We start from the raw sequence: 22,306 nt of genomic DNA, 5'->3' as shown, positions 1-22,306 counted from the left end.
TTGATATGGAGTCCCAAAACCTACCAAGGGCAGCTGCAGTGTCAGAGAGATGTGATCAGAATAAGAAAATAGCTTGATAAGGATTATGGTATTAAATTCACATATAGAGGTGTACATTATCAGCATAACCCCAATAAAAAGCTAATTAGATGGGTGAAGGAGGTCCCCTCTGGCCCAAGGGCCCCTCTGCATCCCCAATTGCTACACCACTGGCTGGATCCCCGGTTCATGGTCAGTTCAGGTATTCTTTAAGCCAGGAGTGGAAAGACAGGCCTGGAGCTTGCGTGCTTTACCATAATTTGACTCTAAATAGTTTTTTTTCAATTTTCCTATACAGCATTTCATACCTGGCGCAATGCAATCCGCCGGAAGTGCCCGATTTAACGTAACAGCACATTCATGGCAACATCTAAGGCGACACAGCTTTTTTAGACATTTTTCAGCATTCGTGTTATGGCGTGCATGCGCGGAAGCGTATTTTTTCAAAAAAATTCCACACAATTCAAATTTTGGTCACAGGAAGTGAGCGCTAGAGAGGCTGTCTTCTTGCTTGGCCTGCAGCCAGGAGGGAGGTTACCGCGCATTGATGCAGTAATCCTCAAAGGCTATTTTTAGCGTTACACTACGATGCGATCATCACAGCGCAGCTATGCAGCCTGAAACTTTCCTAAGTGTCACCACAGTGATGCCCATGCACTTGTGATACCTATGCATTGTGAGACCCATGCTCTTGAGAGACCCATGCACTTGTGATACCCATGCACTTGTGAGACCCATGCACTTGTGACACCCATGCACTTGTGAGACCCATGCACTTGTGAGACTCATGCACTTGTGAGACCCATGCACTTGTGAGACCCATGCACTTGTGATACCCATGCACTTGTGAGACTCATGCACTTGTGAGACCCATGCACTTGTGAGACCCATGCACTTGTGAGACCCATGCACTTACTTGACTGTGTTATCAAAAGTGTAACTCTGCAATTAATGTTTTTTAATACCTTTTCCCATTGCAGAGGGATGTTTGTTTACATAAGCATAGCTCCCAACTGTCCCTCTTTTGGAGTGACTGTCCCTCTTTGGGAGCCCTGTCCCTGTTTCCTCCTCATTTGTCCCTCTTTCAGAACTTTGTCCCTCTTTCTATGTAAATATGTATATTTTTCTACTAAAAAATGTGTTTGACTCTTTATTCCCATCCTTTAAATTGATATATTACTAATTTTAAATTGTTAATATGAAGGAAAATGAACCAGGATAGAAAGGACCAGTGTGGTTTTATAGAATTATAAAACAACATGTTTTTCTGATGAAATCTTTGTGGTATGCGTGACAAGGGGTGTGGTGGGGCTTGATCAGGGGTGTGGCAGGGGTGTGGCTTTAGTGTCCCTGTTTCTCATCGCAAAAAGTTGGGAGGTATGTATATGTTGCTGTGGGACAAGCCCTGTCCACCTCCTAAGTTGAGAAATTGGTCAGCTTCTATATTATAGTTCTGATCCACTGTATGTGTTAGGTTTATCTCCCCTCTCCCTTATGTCCCCTCTCCTCCCACAGAGTTTCCTTTCTGTGTATTTACTCTGCTATCTCCACATTTTGTTTTTAATTTTTTTAAAGAACGTTCCTCCAAAAACAGAGGTGTCAGAAAGCCAAGACTTTACAGGTGGCCAACCTGAGTCCAGAGAACCTTCAGATGCTGCAGCAGACGTGGAGCCCACTGAAACAGCAGAATATGCATCTCCAGGGAGGGATGACCTGTCCGGGATAAAAGAACCTCATCCCTCTGAACTAGAGAAGACAGATACCGATGGCGGAGGACACACAGCCGAGGTTTCTGCTGCCACAGCTCATGCAGACAGTGCGGATCCTGTGATACCAAGTCCTGGACCTCAGGATGTTCCTCTTCTTGGGGCTGAGATGGAGGTAAGTCACATCGTCCAGAGATGTAGGCTTGTGAGGTCAAGCTTTAGTCACAGCATCCTTTTTTAAGGCCCCTTTTACACTCGCAGGGTAAACCTGCGTTTCGTTACCTTATTTTGCCGCAAGAGGCCGAAAGTCTACAGGTACTTTCACACTTATGTGGTCCGTTGCGGTGCGCCAGGAAGTACCTGATGCTGACGTAAGGTCAGCAGTTCATTATTGCAAGCACTGCCCTTAATGTATGGTGCTTGGAGTAATGGTAGTCTATGGGCAACTTGCATACTGCAAACGATGGAGTGTGTTGCGGCGCAACTGGCGGGAATCCCAGAGAGGTTCTTCCTGCCCAGCAGAGAGTACGTCACTGGGCGGGGGGCGGCGCTATGTACATGACCCGTCAGCGCAGTCTGACGCAGGGTCATGTGTTTGTCCATTTTGTGTTGCAGTGGGAGGCGGCAGGAGCAGCACACCCACCATGATGCAAAAATCATATTTAATAGGCCTACAGGGAACCTGAAGTGAGAGGAATACGGAGGCGGCCATCTTCATTCTCTAATGAACAATGCCAGTTCCCTGGCTTCTGTGCTGATCCTCTGCCTCTAATAATAGAGATCACTGGCCCAGAATGGGCATGCAGATCAGATGCTGTGACTGCAGCATGCTTGTTGCAGGTGTGTGACGCAAACACAACTAATGCCAAAAGCTCAGAGTGACAGCCAGGCAACTGGCATTGTTTATAAGGAAATTAAGATGGCAGCCTCCATATCCCGATCTCTTCAGGTTCCCTTTCAAGCCCAACCAGTCTCACAATTCAACAAAGTAAATCCAATCAGCAGTCGGGATGATAAGTGAATATAAGTAACATAGTAGCAAACTAGTGGAAATAAAACTTGATTAATGGGGCAAATTCCCACTGCAGTACAGTTCACTTCCTGTCCTCACTGGGTTTAGCTAGTGGGGGAGGGGGTGGGTTATTCATTTGTGGCCATGTGACACCCAAACAAATAAATGCCACACTACATTTTCCATAATCCTTTTCATCTCAGTACACACAGTTTCTACATGAGGGGGTGGGGCTTTGTTATTCACAGGAAGTAGGTGTAAGCAATTTTAAAGAGAAACTCCAACCTAGAATTGAACTTTATCCCAATCAGTAGCTGATACCCCCTTTTACATGAGAAATAGAATGATTTTCACAAACAGACCATCAGGGGGCGCTGTATGACTGATTTTGTGCTGAAATCCCTCCCACAAGAAGCTCTGAGTACCGCGGTACTCTGGGCAAACTGCCACAATGTAACAATGTTCACAGACAGTATTTAGCTGTTTACAGCTGTCTCTAACAGCCAAAACAGCTAGGAGCAGCTACATAACCTGCCCACAGTAAAAATGTCACCATGTAATAAATGTCAGAATGTAAATCGGGGAGAGGAAAGATTTTACAATGAGCAAACTCTGACTAAATCATTTATACATAATTATGGTAAAAAATGTTTTACTACATTATTTTCACTGGAGTTCCTCTTTAAGACCCTATCTCTCCTAACAGGAAGTAACAGTCAGAAGAATTTGTAAAATCTAAAATACATATGTAATATGTAGAAGTACAGTACATCTCTCCCACATTAAAATGCACTATAAATTAATTTTCTCCTATGTTTCTGCTGGCAGTACAAATCTAACAGATCTCACAGGTTTTGTACTAGAAAAAAGTGGGGAGAGAAATCGAGAGCCCCAATAGTGTATTATCTTTGATTGATGGTTTTTAACTACCTGCGGACCGCCGCAGTATAAATCTACGGCGGGCAGGGGGCGCTGCGGTTCTGACCCGACGTAAACTCTACGTCCCATTCACCGCGCGCCCCCGCCGCTGTCGCCGCTCGGTCTCTGCAGAAATGTGCTTCCCTGCCGCCTCTATGACGGCAGAGCACTGTGAGCCGGGCAGGAGCCGTTCCCATTGGCTTACATGGAGTGACAGGGTCAGGAGCCAATGAAAACGGCTCCTGACCGGCGCACAGCGCTCTGCCGTCATACCGATCGGCGTGACCGTCGGGAGCGGCGGATTTTCGTGTCGATTCGTCGGAAAGCGGCGATTTACTGGACCAGCACCCTCTTGTCCTTAAGGGGGCAGAGGGTGCTGGTCCCGAAGTGGTTAATAAATTAGTATAAGACTATACTCACAAATATGGGTTGCCGGAAGTAGGCAACCACTGATAGCGCTTGGGGGGATAGCAGGCTTGTCTCCACTCGGGCTAAATGTCGCTCTCCGTAGGTAGAAAAAGGTGATCACACCCATCCAACAGTGGATATAAAAATCAAGAAGATAACAGAGGCGCCAGGAAGAATAAAACACTTTAAAACTTCTAAAATGGGGGGTAAACAATAAGGACACAGTCGTAAACAATTTATTCTTATTATAGCAAAGATTGAAGAGAATAAAGGAGATACCTAGAATGAGTTAAATTACAAGTTACACTTGCTGATTACTTGCTAATAAGGGAAAATTAGACCGGCTGTTCTCTGTGAAACACACACAGGGTGGATTTCTCAGTGTTTTAGATTTCTCAGTTAGAGTTAGCATTTGAGTCCTGCAGAATAAAGACAATGCATAGGTGTTAGTGGTGACAACGACAATTAAAGTCAGTCATGGAAGGTCTGGTGGTGTTCTTGTTGCTAAGAGAATGAACACGTTTCCCTGTTTCCAGGCTGTATCACCAGAAGAAGGAAAGGCAGAAGCCCCGGCAATACTTGAGAGCTTTGTCACCTCCAGGGGAAACACATACACTGTCCTGACACGGGACAATAAGCGGAACAGCAAATCACCTATAGCGGATCAGCCAGTGACTGATAATGTCTTCTTCACTGAGGCCGCCATTGAAGAGGAAAGTCCCATCAATATGAATGTGATGCTGGTTCCAGAACACCTGATAGCTGAACTGAAGAAGAGGTTAGTGTAACAAATCAGTAAAATATATCTTTAACTGTAATGAGATAGACTAAAACTAGGCTTTACAAAAACTAATAGAAACCATGCATCCGTATTGTCAAATCTCATTATTATTCTGAGTAAAGAAGGTCCATCTTTTTGAAACAAAGGCGTTGCTTATGTATTTCCTTTTCCTGTGCCTACAGGAAGTAGGAGCTCAAGTGGGGTAATTGCTCATGTACTTCTACTTCCTGTGCCTAGAGGAAATGGGTGCTGGGACAGTGTAATTTCTCACATATTTCTACTTCCTGTGCCTAGAGGAAATGAAAGCTGGGACAATATAATTTCTCACATATTTCTCACATGTTGGAAACGGGGACAATGTAATTTCTCACATAATTCTACTTCCTGTGCCTATAGGAAGTACAAACTGGATAGGGTTATTACTCACATATTTGTATTTCCTGTGAAAGTTCATGGCCACTGTCACAGGAGCCCTAGTGGCTGACCGCACTTAGCCTTCTAAACGGTGCCAGCGCACAGATCGTGCGAACTCTGGTCGCAGTCAATGCGCAGGAACCGTTAAGAATTAGCCACAGACAACTCAGAAGGGAGCCTGTGAGACACGGGTAATTACAACGTCACCTACTGGTTCAGAGTAAACTGCCACCACCGCGGTTACCATGGGACCGTGGAGCCCACTAACTGACTGACTAGTCCTGCGAATAAAACGGTTAAACACACGGTATTCTGTCTAGCCAACAACAAACAAACAGTAGCGTATCTTCAGAGACCTGGGATCAGTTCTGTGTGTGCTGATAAGCAGGGTAGCGGAACAGTGAATGACTTGGAGGAAGTCTTTTATTCACACAATATAAATAATTAATATATACAGACAATTATTAAAATCACAATTGTTAAGACGGTAATAGCCAGTATAAAAAATAAAAGAAGGGAGAAAAATACTTAGTTCCTGGAAAGATGTCCTTTTTGTGGGAAAATCATCAGTTCAAGCAAAACGGTTTCAAGTTCTTAGGGTTCTTTGTTTCAGAGTAAAGTTCAGCAAGATTTAAAATCCAAACAAAATGGAGGATGTCCTTTGTTTCAGCTCTGGCAAGATGGCCACCACTTGTTCCTCATAGTGGCCGTGTGTCATGAAGATGGTAAAGGGAGGAATTGAGCCCGCCTGCTGGCTCTGTGCTTTTGATGAAGCTGGTTTGGGGGTGTGGCAGTGCCAGCCCCCTCTGAGCTACCAGCAAATGACAGTTCATTCCCTCTGAGAGATTTTAGAGCTAAACTTATGAATTGCTGTAACTCCTGAACCATACATGTTACATTTAGGGGGGTAACAGCTTCATACTTGGAGGAAAATACAGATTAATATGATATCCGACATGGCTAGTGCAGCAGATCAGGGTCCTGGGTAGATTCATACCTGGGTTGTAGGGGCCCCGGGCCCCTCTCGACTGGTATCAAGAGATCCAGCATGACCCTACGGATCCAATGATACCGCTCTCATAACCACCCTATTTATTGTATTCTGTAAATGGGCAAAAGATTATATAGTACATTCATTTCTTCCTGCTAAGGCTGGAGTCAGCCTGACTGGAGTCCAGCTGTGTCTGCTCTTGGGATCTCCTTTTTTTGAAAGGCCCTGTTGGCTCCTTCAATTAACATCTGAATGTGAGATCAGCTAGGTGTCACCTTATACCTGATGGATGGGCCATCAGCACAGCTTGAAGCCAGGGACTCTCTGGGCCCAGGCTCATTAGCATATCAAAAGAGCCATCCAGCCTTTAGGATGGTGCTCTCTCTGCTAAGAAAAGGACTCCAGCTCCCACTACACACTCAACCCAGATTGTATCGATTTGAAGCGCAATCGATGCAGGGAATCGAGTGCGATCGCTTTTTCTTCACGGGCGGTTCCAGGACGCGCCTGCGGCCCCGCAACCGTCCGTGACAGCCCTCCCCCTTGTCTGCGGCTTAGCCACACCTCCGCAAGATGTGTGGCGGCGCCGCTAACCTGGCTGACGGGCCTCGAGTTGCCGGTAAGGCGGGAAAACCTATTGGAGCCCGGGGCTCGGTTCCCCTGGACCGATCGCGGTCTGCTACCCTCAGGGTTGACCCGACATGGACCGTTCTGGACAGGGCGTTTGCGCCACTGCAGTCGGACGTGGTGTCTGCCGGGACTGCTGACAACGGGCAGTGGGTTGGTTAGGTCAACAGCCAGCCCACGCAGGGTTCCCCTGCTAAGTGGCTGTGGACCTAAGGGAACCCCGCGGGAATCCCTGGACCTTCCCAGCTCCTGACAGACGGCACATGCCCTGCAGTAGTTTGCTACATCCCTGTTCATTCGGGGCCAATAAAACTGGTTCCGAATACCGGCAAGTGTCTTGCGGACACCCGAGTGCCCTGTCAGAGGATTACCATGTGCGGATTTCAGCACATGTCCCCTGAACGCACTCGGGACCACAAGCCATTTGGTATTCGCGTGGGATCTACCTGTAGGGGGCTGTACAGACTCACTGTACAGTCTCCCACCTTCCCAGTACACCTTGAAAGCGGCCCCGTCTGCGAGGGGCTCAGCGGCTTGCTGCCTTAGCACCTCCAGGCTTGGGTCACTTTGTAGTGCGGCTGAGAATACGGCGCTGTCAGTTTCAGCCAATTGGCTCATGTCACACGAGGCCAGCGGCTGAAAGGTCTCATCCCTGCGGTCAGAGGAGGGGGAGGAGGCCGGAACCCCCTCCACCTGTTCTGAGCTCGGGTTCTGAGCAGTGCAGCTGCGCGGTACTGCTAGCACAGGTACACTGTCAGAATGGCACAGACGGACATTACTCAAATCATCATTGCATGCAGTAATGACATTGACAGGTATAGACATTTTTTCATTACAGACAGGTTGTACAGTAAACTCAGGTACAGTTACAGCATCATCACAGCAGACAGTCTGTACATCAAACTCAGGTGCCTTGGAAGCAGGCACTATTGAACCTGGTACCCTTGAACTGGGCACATTCAACCCGCCTCCCCCTGGTGCTCCCCCAAGTGTATAAAGTACCTGGTGGTGGGTGGAGAGTCCGTCTCCTTCCGTGAGCGACAAGGCGGTCGTGGCAGGTTCATAGTAGGACACAAGCTTGCCCAAATCAGTCCCCAGCAACACAGGGACTGGGAGATCCTTCATGACCCCAACAACCCTTTCGTGGATCCCTAATCCCCAATCCAGCTTCACTGTCGCGTGGGCTATGTGAAAAAGGGTGCCCTCTACTCCAGTAAGGGCAAGGGATCGGCTGGAGCTGATGCTCTCCTTTGGCACAAGATGTGAGTGAACTAACGTGATGTCAGCTCCGGTGTCTCGAAATCCGGTAACAACTTTGCCGTTCACTCTAACAAGTTGCTGCTGGTCGGTTCGGTCGCGGATTTCCTTTCCGCGTGCAAACAGGACAAAATCTGATGATCCAGGCTGTGGTTCGCTGGCGGGTTGCCTCTGCTGTGGGTGAGGTACAGGTGATGCAGAGGATCCAGGTGCTGGTGGTGTCTGTCTCCGCTCCGGACAGTCGAATTTCATGTGTCCGGGCTGGCGGCAGTAGTGACAGGTGACCTCTCCAGGCGCTGCAGGCCTGGGTGCAGCAGCTGCGCTGGGTGGCCTCTGTGGTGGACGGCTCACAGGGGCAGGAGGGTCTGCCGAGGTATTGGGCTGACCTCCTCTCCAGCTGGATGGGACAGTTCTGCGGGTATCAGCCACCCGGGTAGTTGCAAAAGTCTCAGCAAGGTCTGCAGCGACAGTGGCTGAAGCCGGCCTGCGTTCTAACACAAACTGTCGTACATCAGCAGGGCAAATGTTCAGAAATTGTTCGAGGACTATCAAGTCCTCCAGGACGCCATAAGACCCTTTGGTGAGGCCTAGAGTCCACTGCCGTAGTGTGGTGAGCAAGCTGCTGGCCACATCTCGGTACGAATCAGAAGACTTTTTCTGCCAGGCCCTGAACTTTTTCCGATAGGCTTCTGGCGTCAGCTGGTACTTAGTAATGATAGCGTCTTTTATAGCAGCATAATCATTATCCTTCTCCGCAGGCAATTCTGCAAAGGCATCAAGCGCTTTGTAGCGCAGCAAAGGTGTCAGATGTCTGGCCCACTGGTCTTGGGACAGACGATACTGACGGCACGCTTTTTCAAAAGACCGCAAAAACAAGTCAATGTCTGTGTCTTTTTCAATATTAGCAAATTTAAATTTTGCACTTACGGGTGGTGCAGCTCCTTCAGCAGGGAGACTGGGCGGTGAACTCCGGCTGGCCTGTTGCACTTTTGCCATGTTTAGCTCATGCTGTCGTTGGCGCTCCCGTTCTCGCTCAGCGGCATCCCTCTCCGCGTGGCGTTCAGCAGCAGCAGCAGCTTGCCGCTCCCGTTCCTCCCGCATTTGGCGCTCCTCACGCATGTACTGCAGGTACTTGTCCAGGTCAGTGTCCATCAGCTTTTGTAATGCCTGCTGCATTAGCGGATCAGTACAAACGGACAGTCCAGTACTGGCCGGTTCCAGGTGAGTACTTTCAGAAACTCTGGGATTGGGGTCCACACTGACATTCTCCTGCGTAACTGTTGATGCAGGGCCCTCAGGATGCACAACCTCTGTACGGTCAGGAGTCTCAGTCTCTGGTTCCCCTTGCCTTGAGTCAGATGGGTCAGCGTCTACCTCAGCAGACACATCCAGCTCCTGCAGTTGCTGGGTATCCCATTGAAACAATTCCGTTACCAGGTCCCCTTGTTTCTTGCGGCCGACATCAATGCCTCTCTCTTGGCAAAGATTTTGCAGGTCCGCCAGGCACATTTTCTTGTAGTTCCCGGACATTTCCACGCCAAATAAAATAAAACTTTTGGGGAGGGGTACTGGCTACACAGTCTCTCTGTATATATAAAAAATATATTGCCTTCCAGCTACACCAACGAATTAGTTCGTTTCTCGATAGCGCTAGCGCTATCGCAGATACTTTCAGCACAACACAGGTCCCAACCGCTGCCTAACACTGTCACAGGAGCCCTAGTGGCTGACCGCACTTAGCCTTCTAAACGGTGCCAGCGCACAGATCGTGCGAACTCTGGTCGCAGTCAATGCGCAGGAACCGTTAAGAATTAGCCGCAGACAACTCAGAAGGGAGCCTGTGAGACACAGGTAATTACAACGTCACCTACTGGTTCAGAGTAAACTGCCACCACCGCGGTTACCATGGGACCGTGGAGCCCACTAACTGACTGACTAGTCCTGCGAATAAAACGGTTAAACACACGGTATTCTGTCTAGCCAACAACAAACAAACAGTAGCGTATCTTCAGAGACCTGGGATCAGTTCTGTGTGTGCTGATAAGCAGGGTAGCGGAACAGTGAATGACTTGGAGGAAGTCTTTTATTCACACAATATAAATAATTAATATATACAGACAATTATTAAAATCACAATTGTTAAGACGGTAATAGCCAGTATAAAAAATAAAAGAAGGGAGAAAAATACTTAGTTCCTGGAAAGATGTCCTTTTTGTGGGAAAATCATCAGTTCAAGCAAAACGGTTTCAAGTTCTTAGAGTTCTTTGTTTCAGAGTAAAGTTCAGCAAGATTTAAAATCCAAACAAAATGGAGGATGTCCTTTGTTTCAGCTCTGGCAAGATGGCCACCACTTGTTCCTCATAGTGGCCGTGTGTCATGAAGATGGTAAAGGGAGGAATTGAGCCCGCCTGCTGGCTCTGTGCTTTTGATGAAGCTGGTTTGGGGGTGTGGCAGTGCCAGCCCCCTCTGAGCTACCAGCAAATGACAGTTCATTCCCTCTGAGAGATTTTAGAGCTAAACTTATGAATTGCTGTAACTCCTGAACCATACATGTTACATTTAGGGGGGTAACAGCTTCATACTTGGAGGAAAATACAGATTAATATGATATCCGACATGGCTAGTGCAGCAGATCAGGGTCCTGGGTAGATTCATACCTGGGTTGTAGGGGCCCCGGGCCCCTCTCGACTGGTATCAAGAGATCCAGCATGACCCTACGGATCCAATGATACCGCTCTCATAACCACCCTATTTATTGTATTCTGTAAATGGGCAAAAGATTATATAGTACATTCATTTCTTCCTGCTAAGGCTGGAGTCAGCCTGACTGGAGTCCAGCTGTGTCTGCTCTTGGGATCTCCTTTTTTTTGAAAGGCCCTGTTGGCTCCTTCAATTAACATCTGAATGTGAGATCAGCTAGGTGTCACCTTATACCTGATGGATGGGCCATCAGCACAGCTTGAAGCCAGGGACTCTCTGGGCCCAGGCTCATTAGCATATCAAAAGAGCCATCCAGCCTTTAGGATGGTGCTCTCTCTGCTAAGAAAAGGACTCCAGCTCCCACTACACACTCAACCCAGATTGTATCGAGTTGAAGCGCAATCGATGCAGGGAATCGAGTGCGATCGCTTTTTCTTCACGGGCGGTTCCAGGACGCGCCTGCGGCCCCGCAACCGTCCGTGACAGCCACGCCCCCACACAGTAGCCCAAGCGTCTCCGTGCTACTGCCCAGGACGTCTTGCAGAGGCCTTACTCATGGATGGAAGTGCGGCCAGGCGCATCTCTTTGAAGCCAGATTTTCCAGAGGCTTCTCCTGCCAGGTCCCTCTCCCATGTAATGTGCCCCCTTCCCCCCACTGGGCCCTTGGTGAGTGATGCATGCTTACCTGTCAAGGCCTCCTCCCATGTCCAGAATCTTTTTGAATTGTCACTGGAGGCATCTGTACCACGTAACATCACTGCATTTAGTGACGTCACTAATTCAAAAACATGCCAGACACAGAAGAAGGCCAGGAGTCACGCTAGCATGACAACACTCACTGCAGGCCGGGGGTACACATACACTTGGGGGGTAGACCGTCCGTCTGTCTGTCACGGGAGAATCAAACGCTGTTACTGCCATGCGCCTGATAAATACCCTTTCCAGCTTGCCCGATCAATCATTTCAATTGATTGAGTGTCCATGCTGCGACATTGATCTCTGCCAGAGTCGATCATTATGAACGAATTGGCCGGATATTGATGCCAGAAATCAAGTAATGCATAGGCAGCCTTACAAGACCTGGTGAACTCAAAGTACCAGAGCTGCAGCCACAAGGGTGTGCTCCACAGGTGACCAGGATCATAAGAAAGCCTTGCCCAAGACTGCTTACATACCAGCTTGAGCCAGGATTTGAACCCTGGTCAAAGGCTCAAATCCCACATCAAAGGCAGCAGCCTTACCAGTATGCTATCCAGCTACATCTTGGCTATGTTACCTCTGATCAGTCTCTCGTTTTCAGTATCCGGCTTGGCTTCTATGAGCACCTGGAGGGCTGGTTTGATGAGACGGTGTCCAGTTCCCATAGCATTGTTCTGGCGAAGGAGGAGGAGCTGAAGTCAGAACTGGAGCTCCGCTGTCACCTCCACGAACCCCGGGGACTTCGCATAGAGATGGACGTCCACAACGTCAGAGCAGGTAGTCATGTGACCTGAAAGGCATAGTCATGCCAATGACAAGTTATGCAACTGAACTACTATACTACAGTATATACATGGATAGTGAATGCTGCACCCTCTGCCCTGTTCATTAATGGAGCACTATTGAGAATCAGTAGATTCATTATCATTATTATTGATTTCGTCAACATATTCTGAGTAAGAAAGAAACATGAGGTACATAATAATATAGATAGTGGTATACACGAAATATAGAGGCTCGGTTCTAGACTTTTTGCTGCCTGAGGCAAACGTGTGACTCCTCACACAGCACAACAAGCTGCTTTTCCCCAATGATGCTCTCCTGCCTCCCCCCTCCTCACTCACTGTCAGACTTCTCACACAGCACAACAAGCTGCTTTTCCCCAATGATGCTCTCCTGCCTCCCCCCTCCTCACTCACTGTCAGACTTCTCACACAGCACAACAAGCTGCTTTTCCCCAATGATGCTCTCCTGCCTCCCCCCTCCTCACTCACAGTCAGACTTCTCACACAGCACAACAAGCTGCTTTTCCCCAATGATGCTCTCCTGCCTCCCCCCTCCTCACTCACTGTCAGACTTCTCACACAGCACAACAAGCTGCTTTTCCCCAATGATGCTCTCCTGCCTCCCCCCTCCTCACTCACTGTCAGACTCCTCACACAGCACAACAAGCTGCTTTTCCCCAATGACGACCTCTTCACCTCGCTCTCCTCTTGCTCCTCCTCCTACTCTGACTGCATGGTGTTAGTGTAAACACAGTACAAACATACTGCCTGTGTAATCTCTGAGCCTGATGCAAACGTTTCACCTTGCCTCATGAGAGAACTGATTGGTACATGATAATGGATAGACACACAGTGACAAATGTAACATGATGAACATAAAATTCCAAGATATAAAAGTGTGAGAGAGCCTTGCCCTTAGAGCTTACAATCTAAAAGACTAGGGAGGAAACAAGAGGTGGGGTAATATACAAAATTACAATATACTTAGAGGAATTGTGTTTTTAGATTATATTTTGTAAGGAGAACAACTTGGCCAGATGTTGAAGGGGGATGGCCTAGGTTAGAGTGTATTCTTGTCGCAAAAGTGAGCTTTGAAGGAGCGCTTAAAGAATGGAGAGTGACAAATGTGTTGGGAAAGGGTATTCCAGAGGAGGGGGAAAGCATGTGAGAAATCTTGTAAACGTGAATGAGGTAAGAAAAGAGAGGAAAGATGTTGGGGTTATCTGTCTTCCTCGTGGAAGCCCATCTATCAGCTATTTCCTGCCTTACACAGCAGACCCTCCCACTTCCGCTTCCTCCACAAACTAAGATATGAGTTTTTTAGGAGTCTCATCTTTAAAGAAAAAGAAAGATATTTGGAACTATCTGTCTTTTCACTGTGACATTAATCTAACAGTGAAGTCTGAAGTTAGGCATATACAATGCAATGTCTGCCCAAAGTTAGGCATGATCGATATTTTGTTGACTAAAAGGCAAACTAGTTTTACTGATTGTTTTAGCACCTATAACTCTTGATATGGATTACATTTGATCAGAAATCTCATTGATAGGTTGATCACACGGCCATCGCCATTAGCTTTATAATGCTTGATGTAATTCAAAGCTATGAGAAAATCAGTCAGGTGTTGCTGCTACCCACATGTGGCTAAGTAAGGGATGTGGCCACAGCTTACCATTTCCAGGGGCGTAACTAGAGGGGAGGAGCCCATGTGATCTCAGGGGGGCCCAGAGCAGTGGGGGGTTCCAACTACTAACCTTCCCTTCCTCTGATACAGGGGACTATACTTCACATCAGGTGTTATGTGGCTACACTTGTTGTGGGTGTGAAAATCATGATGGCCACACTTGTTTTATGGCCCTTGTGAGATGGACCCCCAGGCTGTGAAGGGGAGGCAAGGGAAGGGGTGAGAACAGTGGGGGGTCCATCAAAGTTTCTCTGGTGGGCCCCATGAACTGTAGTTACGCCATTGACCCTGCCTATTGTACTTCATTACTTCTAACCAGCTGTGGTTAGGGGCGTGGCTTTGTAGGGCGTGGCACAGCCACAGGACTGTAAGCCCGCCTCCACAACACACTGATCTGTGGATATTTGCAGGTGGTTAAAATACGTAAAAAAAAGGTATCTATCCTGTGCAACTAATGACTCTGACAGCATAGTGGGGGGTTCCTTACAGGCTCATGACTTCATTACTCCTAACAGGTTGCTGTTGGCATAGTTGCCTTACCAAGCAGTTTTAACGATACGATAAAGACAATATTTTCCCCAGATGCGATCATTCGATCAAATTTGCGTGATCGTAAGTAATGTAATTATCAATTTTTTGCATAAACAGGTCAATTAGAGCACTTTCTCTCTTCAGATACAATTGTAAACTCCAACATTACGATCAACACAATTCTGCATTCCAATCGACCATTGAATCGTTTCAAGTACATTTTTTCCCACCTTTTTTCTGTTCAATTCGATTGTAAAAATCCTACTGAATGATCACATGTGAGGAAAATATTGTACTGTTAATGGACACTTGGGGCTTGATTCACTATGCGGTGCTAACCTACTTAGCACGTCTAAAGTCTTTAGGCGCGCTAACCAGGGTGCTAAGTAGGTTAGCACCGGATTTCTCAATCAGATCGCACGCAAAGTGTTGCGCGCAAAGTTTTACGCAAAGTCCTATGCGCGCGCTAAGTCCCATAGGCTTTAATGGGCACTTTGCGCGGAGCGCCCTGCGCTCTGTGCAGTGCGCGCGTAAAGTTTTACGTGCGAAAAGCTGGTTTAGACGTGCTAAGGGGGTTTTCACAGGTGTGCTAACAGTTAGCACCGCTTTGTGAATCAAGCCCCTTATGTTTTAGATGTTTGTTAGCTGCCTGCAGATTGAAGCAGGAAGGTTTCCGTGCACATATTGCATGTATCCATGGCCATAGTCATTGTGTAACAAGAATACAATTCCTCTTTTTTCTTCTCGTTGTGTAGCGGAGTTGCTGCTGCACTCGGAGCGCGTGGACCGTCACTGCGAGGGGGTGAACGAAGCACTGAACACTCTGAAGGAAGAGAGTGCCTTGCTGATCGAGAGGATGAAAAGCGAGACGGAAAGCTTTCGCTATAAGATCAGCTCCATGGAAAGCATATTTCTGAACGCCAATAAGTCTGATAAGTGAGCAAACATTGGTGTACAGTGCTGTGTCCACATAGCAACCATATGTCAGTGTACAGTGCTGTCTCTTCATAGCAACCATGTCAGCGTACAGTGCTGTGCCCCATAGCAACCATATGTAAGTGTACAGTGCTGTGTCCCCATAGCAACCATGTCAGCGTACAGTGCTGTGCCCCATAGCAACCATATGTCAGTGTACAGTGCTGTGTCCCCATAGCAACCATGTCAGTGTACAGTGCTGTGTCCCCATAGCAACCATATGTCAGTGTACAGTGCTGTGTCCCCATAGCAACTATATCAATGTACAGTGCTGTACCCCCATAGCAACCATATGTCAGTGTACAGTGCTGTGCCCTATAGCAACCATATGTCAGTGTACAATGCTGTACCACCATAGCAACCATATGTCAGTGTACAGTGCTGTACCCCCATAGCAACCATATGTCAGTGTACAGTGCTGTAACCTCATAGAAACTATATCAGTGTACAGTGCTGCACCCCCATAGCAACCATATGTCAGTGTACAGTGCTGTGTCCCCATGGCAACCATATGTCACTGTACAGTGCTGTGCCCCATAGCAACCATATGTCAGTGTACAGTGCTGTGTCCCCATAGCAACCATGTCAGTGTACAGTGCTGTGTCCCCATAGCAACCATATGTCAGTGTACAGTGCTGTGTCCCCATAGCAACCATATATCAGTGTACAGTGCTGTGCCCCCATAGCAACCGTATGTCAGTATACAGTGCTTGTCTTCATAGCAACCATATGTCAGTGTACAGTGCTGTGCCCTATAGCAACCATATGTCAGTGTACAATGCTGTACCACCATAGCAACCATATGTCAGTGTACAGTGCTGTACCCCCATAGCAACCATATGTCAGTGTACAGTGCTGTGCCCCATAGCAACCATATGTCAGTGTACAGTGCTGTGTCCCCATAGCAACCATATATCAGTGTACAGTGCTGTGCCCCCATAGCAACCGTATGTCAGTGTACAGTGCTGTAACCCCATAGCAACTATATCAGTGTACAGTGCTGCACCCCCATAGCAACCATATGTCAGTGTACAGTGCTGTGTCCCCATGGCAACCATATGTCACTGTACAGTGCTGTGCCCCATAGCAACCATGTGTCAGTGTACAGTGCTGTGTCCCCATAGCAACCATGTCAGTGTACAGTGCTGTGTCCCCATAGCAACCATATGTCAGTGTACAGTGCTGTGTCCCCATAGCAACCATATATCAGTGTACAGTGCTGTGCCCCCATAGCAACCGTATGTCAGTATACAGTGCTTGTCTTCATAGCAACCATATGTCGGTGTACAGTGCTATGACCCCATAGCAACTATATGTCAGTGTACAGTGCTTTGCCCGCATAGCAACCATAAGTCCGTGTACAGTGCTGTACCCCCATTACAATCGTATGTCAGTGTACAGTGCTGTGCCCCATAGCAAACATATGTCTGTGTACAGAGCTGGGACAAGGTCCTCCAGCACCCAAGACTGAGACACCAAAGTGCGCCCCTCCATCCCTCCCTCCCCAGCTGTCACACACTGATTGCTATTAGACTAAGAGGGCCACAGGGCCCACAACCTCCCCAACACCTTGATATCTAGTTCACTGGCCTGCAGTCACTGCTATATATCCCCTTGTATTATTTCTTTCTGCTTCATACACAATTAGGAATGACAGCTGAATGAATTGTGCGCCCCCTCCTACACTGCGCCCTGAGGCTGGAGCCTCTCCAGCCTATGCCTCGGCCTGGCCCTGTCTGTGTACAATGTTATGCCCCATAGCAACCATAAGTCAGTGTACAGTGCTGTACCCCCATAGCAACCATAATTTACTGTACTGTCAGTGTACAGAGCTGTGTCCTCTTAGCAACCATATGTCAGTGTACAGTGCTGTACCCCAATAGCAACCATATGTCAGTGTACAGTGCTGTGCTGCCATAGCAACTATATATATATATATATATATATATATATATATATATATATATATATATATATATCGGTGTACAGTCCTGTGCCCCCACAGCAACCATATGTCACTGTACAGTGCTGTGTCCCCATAGCAACCACATGTCAGTGTACAGTGCTGTACCCCATAGCAACCATATTTTACTGTACAGTGCTGTGCCCTCATAGCAACCATATGTCAGTGTACAGTGCTGTACCACCATAGCAACCATATGTCAGTGTACAGTGCTGTACCCCAATAGCAACCATATGTCAGTGTACAGTGCTGTGCTGCCATAGCAACCATATGTCAGTGTACAGTGCTGTACCACCATAGCAACTATATGTCAGTGTACAGTGCTGTACCCAAATAGCAACCATATGTCAGTGTACAGTGCTGTGCTGCCATAGCAAATATATATATATATATATATATATATATATATAGATCAGTGTACAGTCCTGCGCCCCCACAGCAACCATATGTCACTGTACAGTGCTGTGTCCCCATAGCAATCACATGTCAGTGTACAGTGCTGTGCCCCCACAGCAACCATATGTCACTGTTCAGTGCTGTACCACCATAGCAACCATATGTCAGTGTACAGTGCTGTGCCACATGGCAACCATATGTCAGTGTACAGTGCTGTACCCCCATAGCAACCATATTTTACTGTACAGTGCTGTGCCTTCATACCAACCATATGTCAGTGTACAGTGCTGTACCACCATAGCAACCGTATGTCAGTGTACAGTGCTGTACCCCCATAGCAACCATATGTCAGTGTACAGTGCTGTGCTGCCATAGCAACCATATGTCAGTGTACAGTCCTGTGCCCCCACAGCAACCATATGTCACTGTACAGTGCTGTGTCCCCATAGCAATCACATGTCAGTGTACAGTGCTGTGCCCCCACAGCAACCATATGTCACTGTACAGTGCTGTACCACCATAGCAACCATATGTCACTGTACAGTGCTGTGCCACATGGCAACCATATGTCAGTGTACAGTGCTGTACCCCCATAGCAATCACATGTAAGTGTATAGTGCTGTGCCCCATAGCAACCATATGTCAGTGTACAGTGCTGTACCACCATAGCAACCATATGTCAGTGTACAGTGCTGTACCCACATAGAAACCGTATGTCAGTATACAGTGCTGTACCCCCATAGCAACCATATGTCAGTATACAGTGCTGTACCCCCATAGCAACCATATGTCAGTGTACAGTGCTGTACCCCCATAGCAACCATATGTCAGTGTACAGTGCTGTACCACCATAGCAATCATATATCAGTGTACATTGCTGAATCCCCATATAAACCATATGTCAGTGTAGAGTGCTGTGCCCTATAGCAACCATATTTCAGTGTACAATGCTGTACCACCATAGCAACCATATGTCAGTGTACAGTGCTGTACCCCCATAGCAACCATATGTCAGTGTACAGTGCTGTACCCCCATAGCAACCATATTTCAGTGTACAATGCTGTACCACCATAGCAACCATATGTCAGTGTACAGTGCTGTGACCCCCATAGCAACCATATGTCAGTGTACAGTGCTGTACCCTCATAACAACTGTATGTCAGTGTACAGTGCTATATCCCCATAACAACCATATGTCAGTTTACAGTGCTGTACCACCGTAGCAACCATATGTCAGTGTACAGTGCTGTACCCCCATAGCAACCATATGTCAGTGTATAGTGTTGTATCCGCAGAGCAGTCATCTGCTTAATTCGATTGGTCTATTTCTAAGCTGCATAATTATGCATACCACTTGCGTCAAGTCAGACTTATAGGCATCTCATTGACTCTCCCAAAGCATTAGCAAAGTATTAGGTTATGGGATTTCACACTGGCCACAGTGACAATATTATTATTTCTGTTACTGTAGATACATTTTAACTACCCTGGGACCGCCTAACTCCGATGGGCGTGGCCACGGCGGCACCCCCAGGACCGCCTTACAAAGATTGGCGTCAAGTCCTGGGGCTGCAATTTCCCAGGGAACGGCCACCTGCATGCGCGATCGTTCCCTGCCACTTAACAGAACGGAGTTCCCGTGATTAGCCTGCTAGCCGTCGATTGCAGCTCGCAGGCTGTTTGTGAATGAAAGGGGAAAGAAATCCCCTTTGTTTACATCCGTACAGCGCCGCGGTCCCTGGCCGCGCTGTACGAGATTGGCGATCCCCGGCCTCTGATTGGCTCAGGATTGTAGCACTCTCATAGGCTGATGCCTATGAGAGGCGGAACAGGACGGATCGCCGTCCTGTTCCATACAGAACACGGAGGGGAGGAGGGAAGGGGAGGGAGGGGGAGAGAAACAGCCTCAGCGGCTGAAAAAAAAAAAAAAACACTGCCACAGCGATCAGACCCCTCCGGTAGGCCTGAAAGATAAATTGAATTTAAACCGAAATCGTGATCACTAAGATCACAATTTCGGAATCGTCAAAGCGGCAATTATCGCGATCGCGTCATTTCCACATGGGGAAGTTTGAAGAATTGGCTTCAAACTTCCCCAAAGTCCCGGCGCGTGCGGCCCGAAGCATCAGCAGCATTGGACATACCTTCCGCACGAGTCCAACGCTATCTGTCCTCTATCGCCGTCTGCCGGCTCTTGTGCTTGTCATGTGATGTACAGGAACCTGGAGTTTTGCCAAACAGGAAGTATTCCGTGCATTAGAGCCTGCAGGAGGCGAAGCGGATAGACTGGCATCGCAGGACTCTTGCAGGAAGCTATGTCTAGAACTGATGCAGGAGGCACATAGGAGGCAGAGTGGGCACAGAGACAGAGCAGGCTGAGTCCGATCGCTGGGCTCCATTGCTGGGCTGTGCAAGAGGCTGAAAAGCCTGCACAGCTCAGCTTAGCAATAAACAGCCTGGTCATTGGGGGGGTTAACACTGCGGTCATCGAGTGGTTAAAATGAGTCTGAAACCTTATTGAATAAAACCAAACAAAAAAAAACAGATACGTACCTGAGGAGAGGGAAGGCTCTGGATCCTATAGAGCCTTCCTGTTCCTCTCCTCACAGTCCCCACATTCCCCTGCATGCTCCCCTATTAGCAGTCTCCATCCAATCGGTTGTAGACTGTTTTCTTCCACTTTGGGTGGGCTTCGGAAGCCTTGGGGAGCAATGAGGCTTCCGAAAACGGGTCGCTCCATACTGGGCATGCACGAGCACCCTCTCGCGTGCGCAGTACAGCGCCGCCCGTCATTGGGCTCCTGAAGACATCCGAAACCTCCCGCGGTGGGAGATTTAAAGAAGGAGCCTGCAGGGGAAAGAGAGGATGAGGAGAGAAATGGGAAAGTTCTATAGGACCCAGAGCCTTCCCTCTCCTTAGGCAAGTATCTGTTTGTTTTTTTGATAATGCTTAAAATTCACTTTAGGCCTCTTGCACACTGCACGCGATTCCGATTCAGATTCCGCTTTTTAATCAGTTTTTACATCCGATTCAAATTCCGATTTGCAGTGTGCAGGGAACAAACTGAAAATCGGAATCTGAATCGGATGTAAAAACTGATTAAAAAGCGGAATCGGAATCTGAATTGGTTGCAGTGTGCAAGAGGCCTTAATATCATTTCTTTGTGCCACTCTGCCGATTTCCTGTTTAAGGTAACAGAATGCTTTCCTTATTATTATATTTTACTTTGAAAACACTTCTTACGTGACGTATCCTTTCCCGGCAGACTGGTGACCCTGAGCAACTCGCTGTCCTCCATTCTGGACAGCCACGTCAGCGGAGTGCAGACCACCATGAGGAACTACCGGCAACACGTGGAGGAGATGCTGGGGAAGCTCTGTGACACCAACTCTGATTTCATCAAATCTTTCAGGTAGATCTGATCCACAGAACCTCTCCACAATCCACAGCTTAAAGCTTCGGTCTAGAATTATGAAGCCTACGGGAATATTGAATTCAGCTACTTCGTTTCCCAGAACTTTATAGAGACTCTGTAACAAAAAAAAAATCCCCTGTGCAGTACTTACTTCAGGAGGGGGAAGCCTCTGGATCCTAATGAGGCTTCCCCCATCCTCCTCCGTCCCTCGGTGGCAGCGCTGGACCCACTCGAAACCACAGCCGACAGTTAGTCTGCAATATTTACCTTTCCCGCCTCCAGCGTAGGTGCAGTAGCGGCTCCCTGATGGGCTAAGGCAGAAATAGCCAAGCCTTATCAGGTCCACTCTACTGCTGCGCAGGCGACTGGTGCCAGCGCAGTAGAGCGGACCCGACTAAGATCGGCTATTTCCGTCTGATCCCGAGCAGAGAGCCGATACTGCGCCTGCACTGGAGCCGGGAAGGTAAGTATTTATATGCCAGCCATTCGGGGGCTTCTAGAGCTGCCACAATGAGACGATGGAAGACGGGGGAAGCCACGTTAAAATCCAGAGGCTTCCCCCTCCCAAGGTAAGTACCCCACATGGGACTTTTTTTCATTACACAGTCTCTTTAAACAAAACATGTAATGAAAAAACCTCCCCTGGGGGGTACTCACCCTGGGTGGGGGAAGCCTCCGGATCCCATTGAGGCTTCCCCCATCCTCCTCGGTTCCACAGCGGTGGCGAAAATCCTACTGGAACGGCGGCGATGTAAATATTTACCTCTCCAGCGCAGGCTTTCCGCACGGAGATAGGCGAAGATAGCCGATATCCGTCGGGCCGCTCTACTGCGCAGGCGCAAGTCTCCTGTGTCTGTGCAGTAGAGCGGACCCGACAGAGATCGGCTATTTTGCCTATCTACGTGCTGAGACCCGCAACAGCGCCCCCGCTGGAGCCAGGAGAGGTAAATAAATCAGTGATAGGCTTGTCGAGGGAGGATTCCGGGACACTTCGGGGGAGCCA

At 48.0% G+C, this 22,306-nt stretch overlaps 1 protein-coding gene across 3 annotated transcripts in view; it reads left to right on the top strand.

The window, feature by feature from the left end:
* The window catches only part of CCDC180 (coiled-coil domain containing 180), a 159,136-nt gene that overhangs the window by 68,508 nt on the left and 68,322 nt on the right, over positions 1-22,306 (top strand). For all 3 annotated transcript variants that reach the window (XM_068248980.1, XM_068248978.1, XM_068248979.1), the window contains exons 17-21: positions 1,615-1,920; positions 4,620-4,861; positions 12,154-12,329; positions 15,309-15,489; positions 21,154-21,300. In XM_068248980.1, coding sequence (XP_068105081.1) covers positions 1,615-1,920; positions 4,620-4,861; positions 12,154-12,329; positions 15,309-15,489; positions 21,154-21,300 — 1,052 coding nt within the window. The remainder of the gene's footprint in view (positions 1-1,614; positions 1,921-4,619; positions 4,862-12,153; positions 12,330-15,308; positions 15,490-21,153; positions 21,301-22,306) is intronic.

The sequence above is a fragment of the Hyperolius riggenbachi genome, chromosome 8 (assembly GCF_040937935.1).
Source record: "Hyperolius riggenbachi isolate aHypRig1 chromosome 8, aHypRig1.pri, whole genome shotgun sequence".
NCBI classification, from domain to species: domain Eukaryota; kingdom Metazoa; phylum Chordata; class Amphibia; order Anura; family Hyperoliidae; genus Hyperolius; species Hyperolius riggenbachi.
This window is presented reverse-complemented; position numbering and strand designations above follow the sequence as displayed.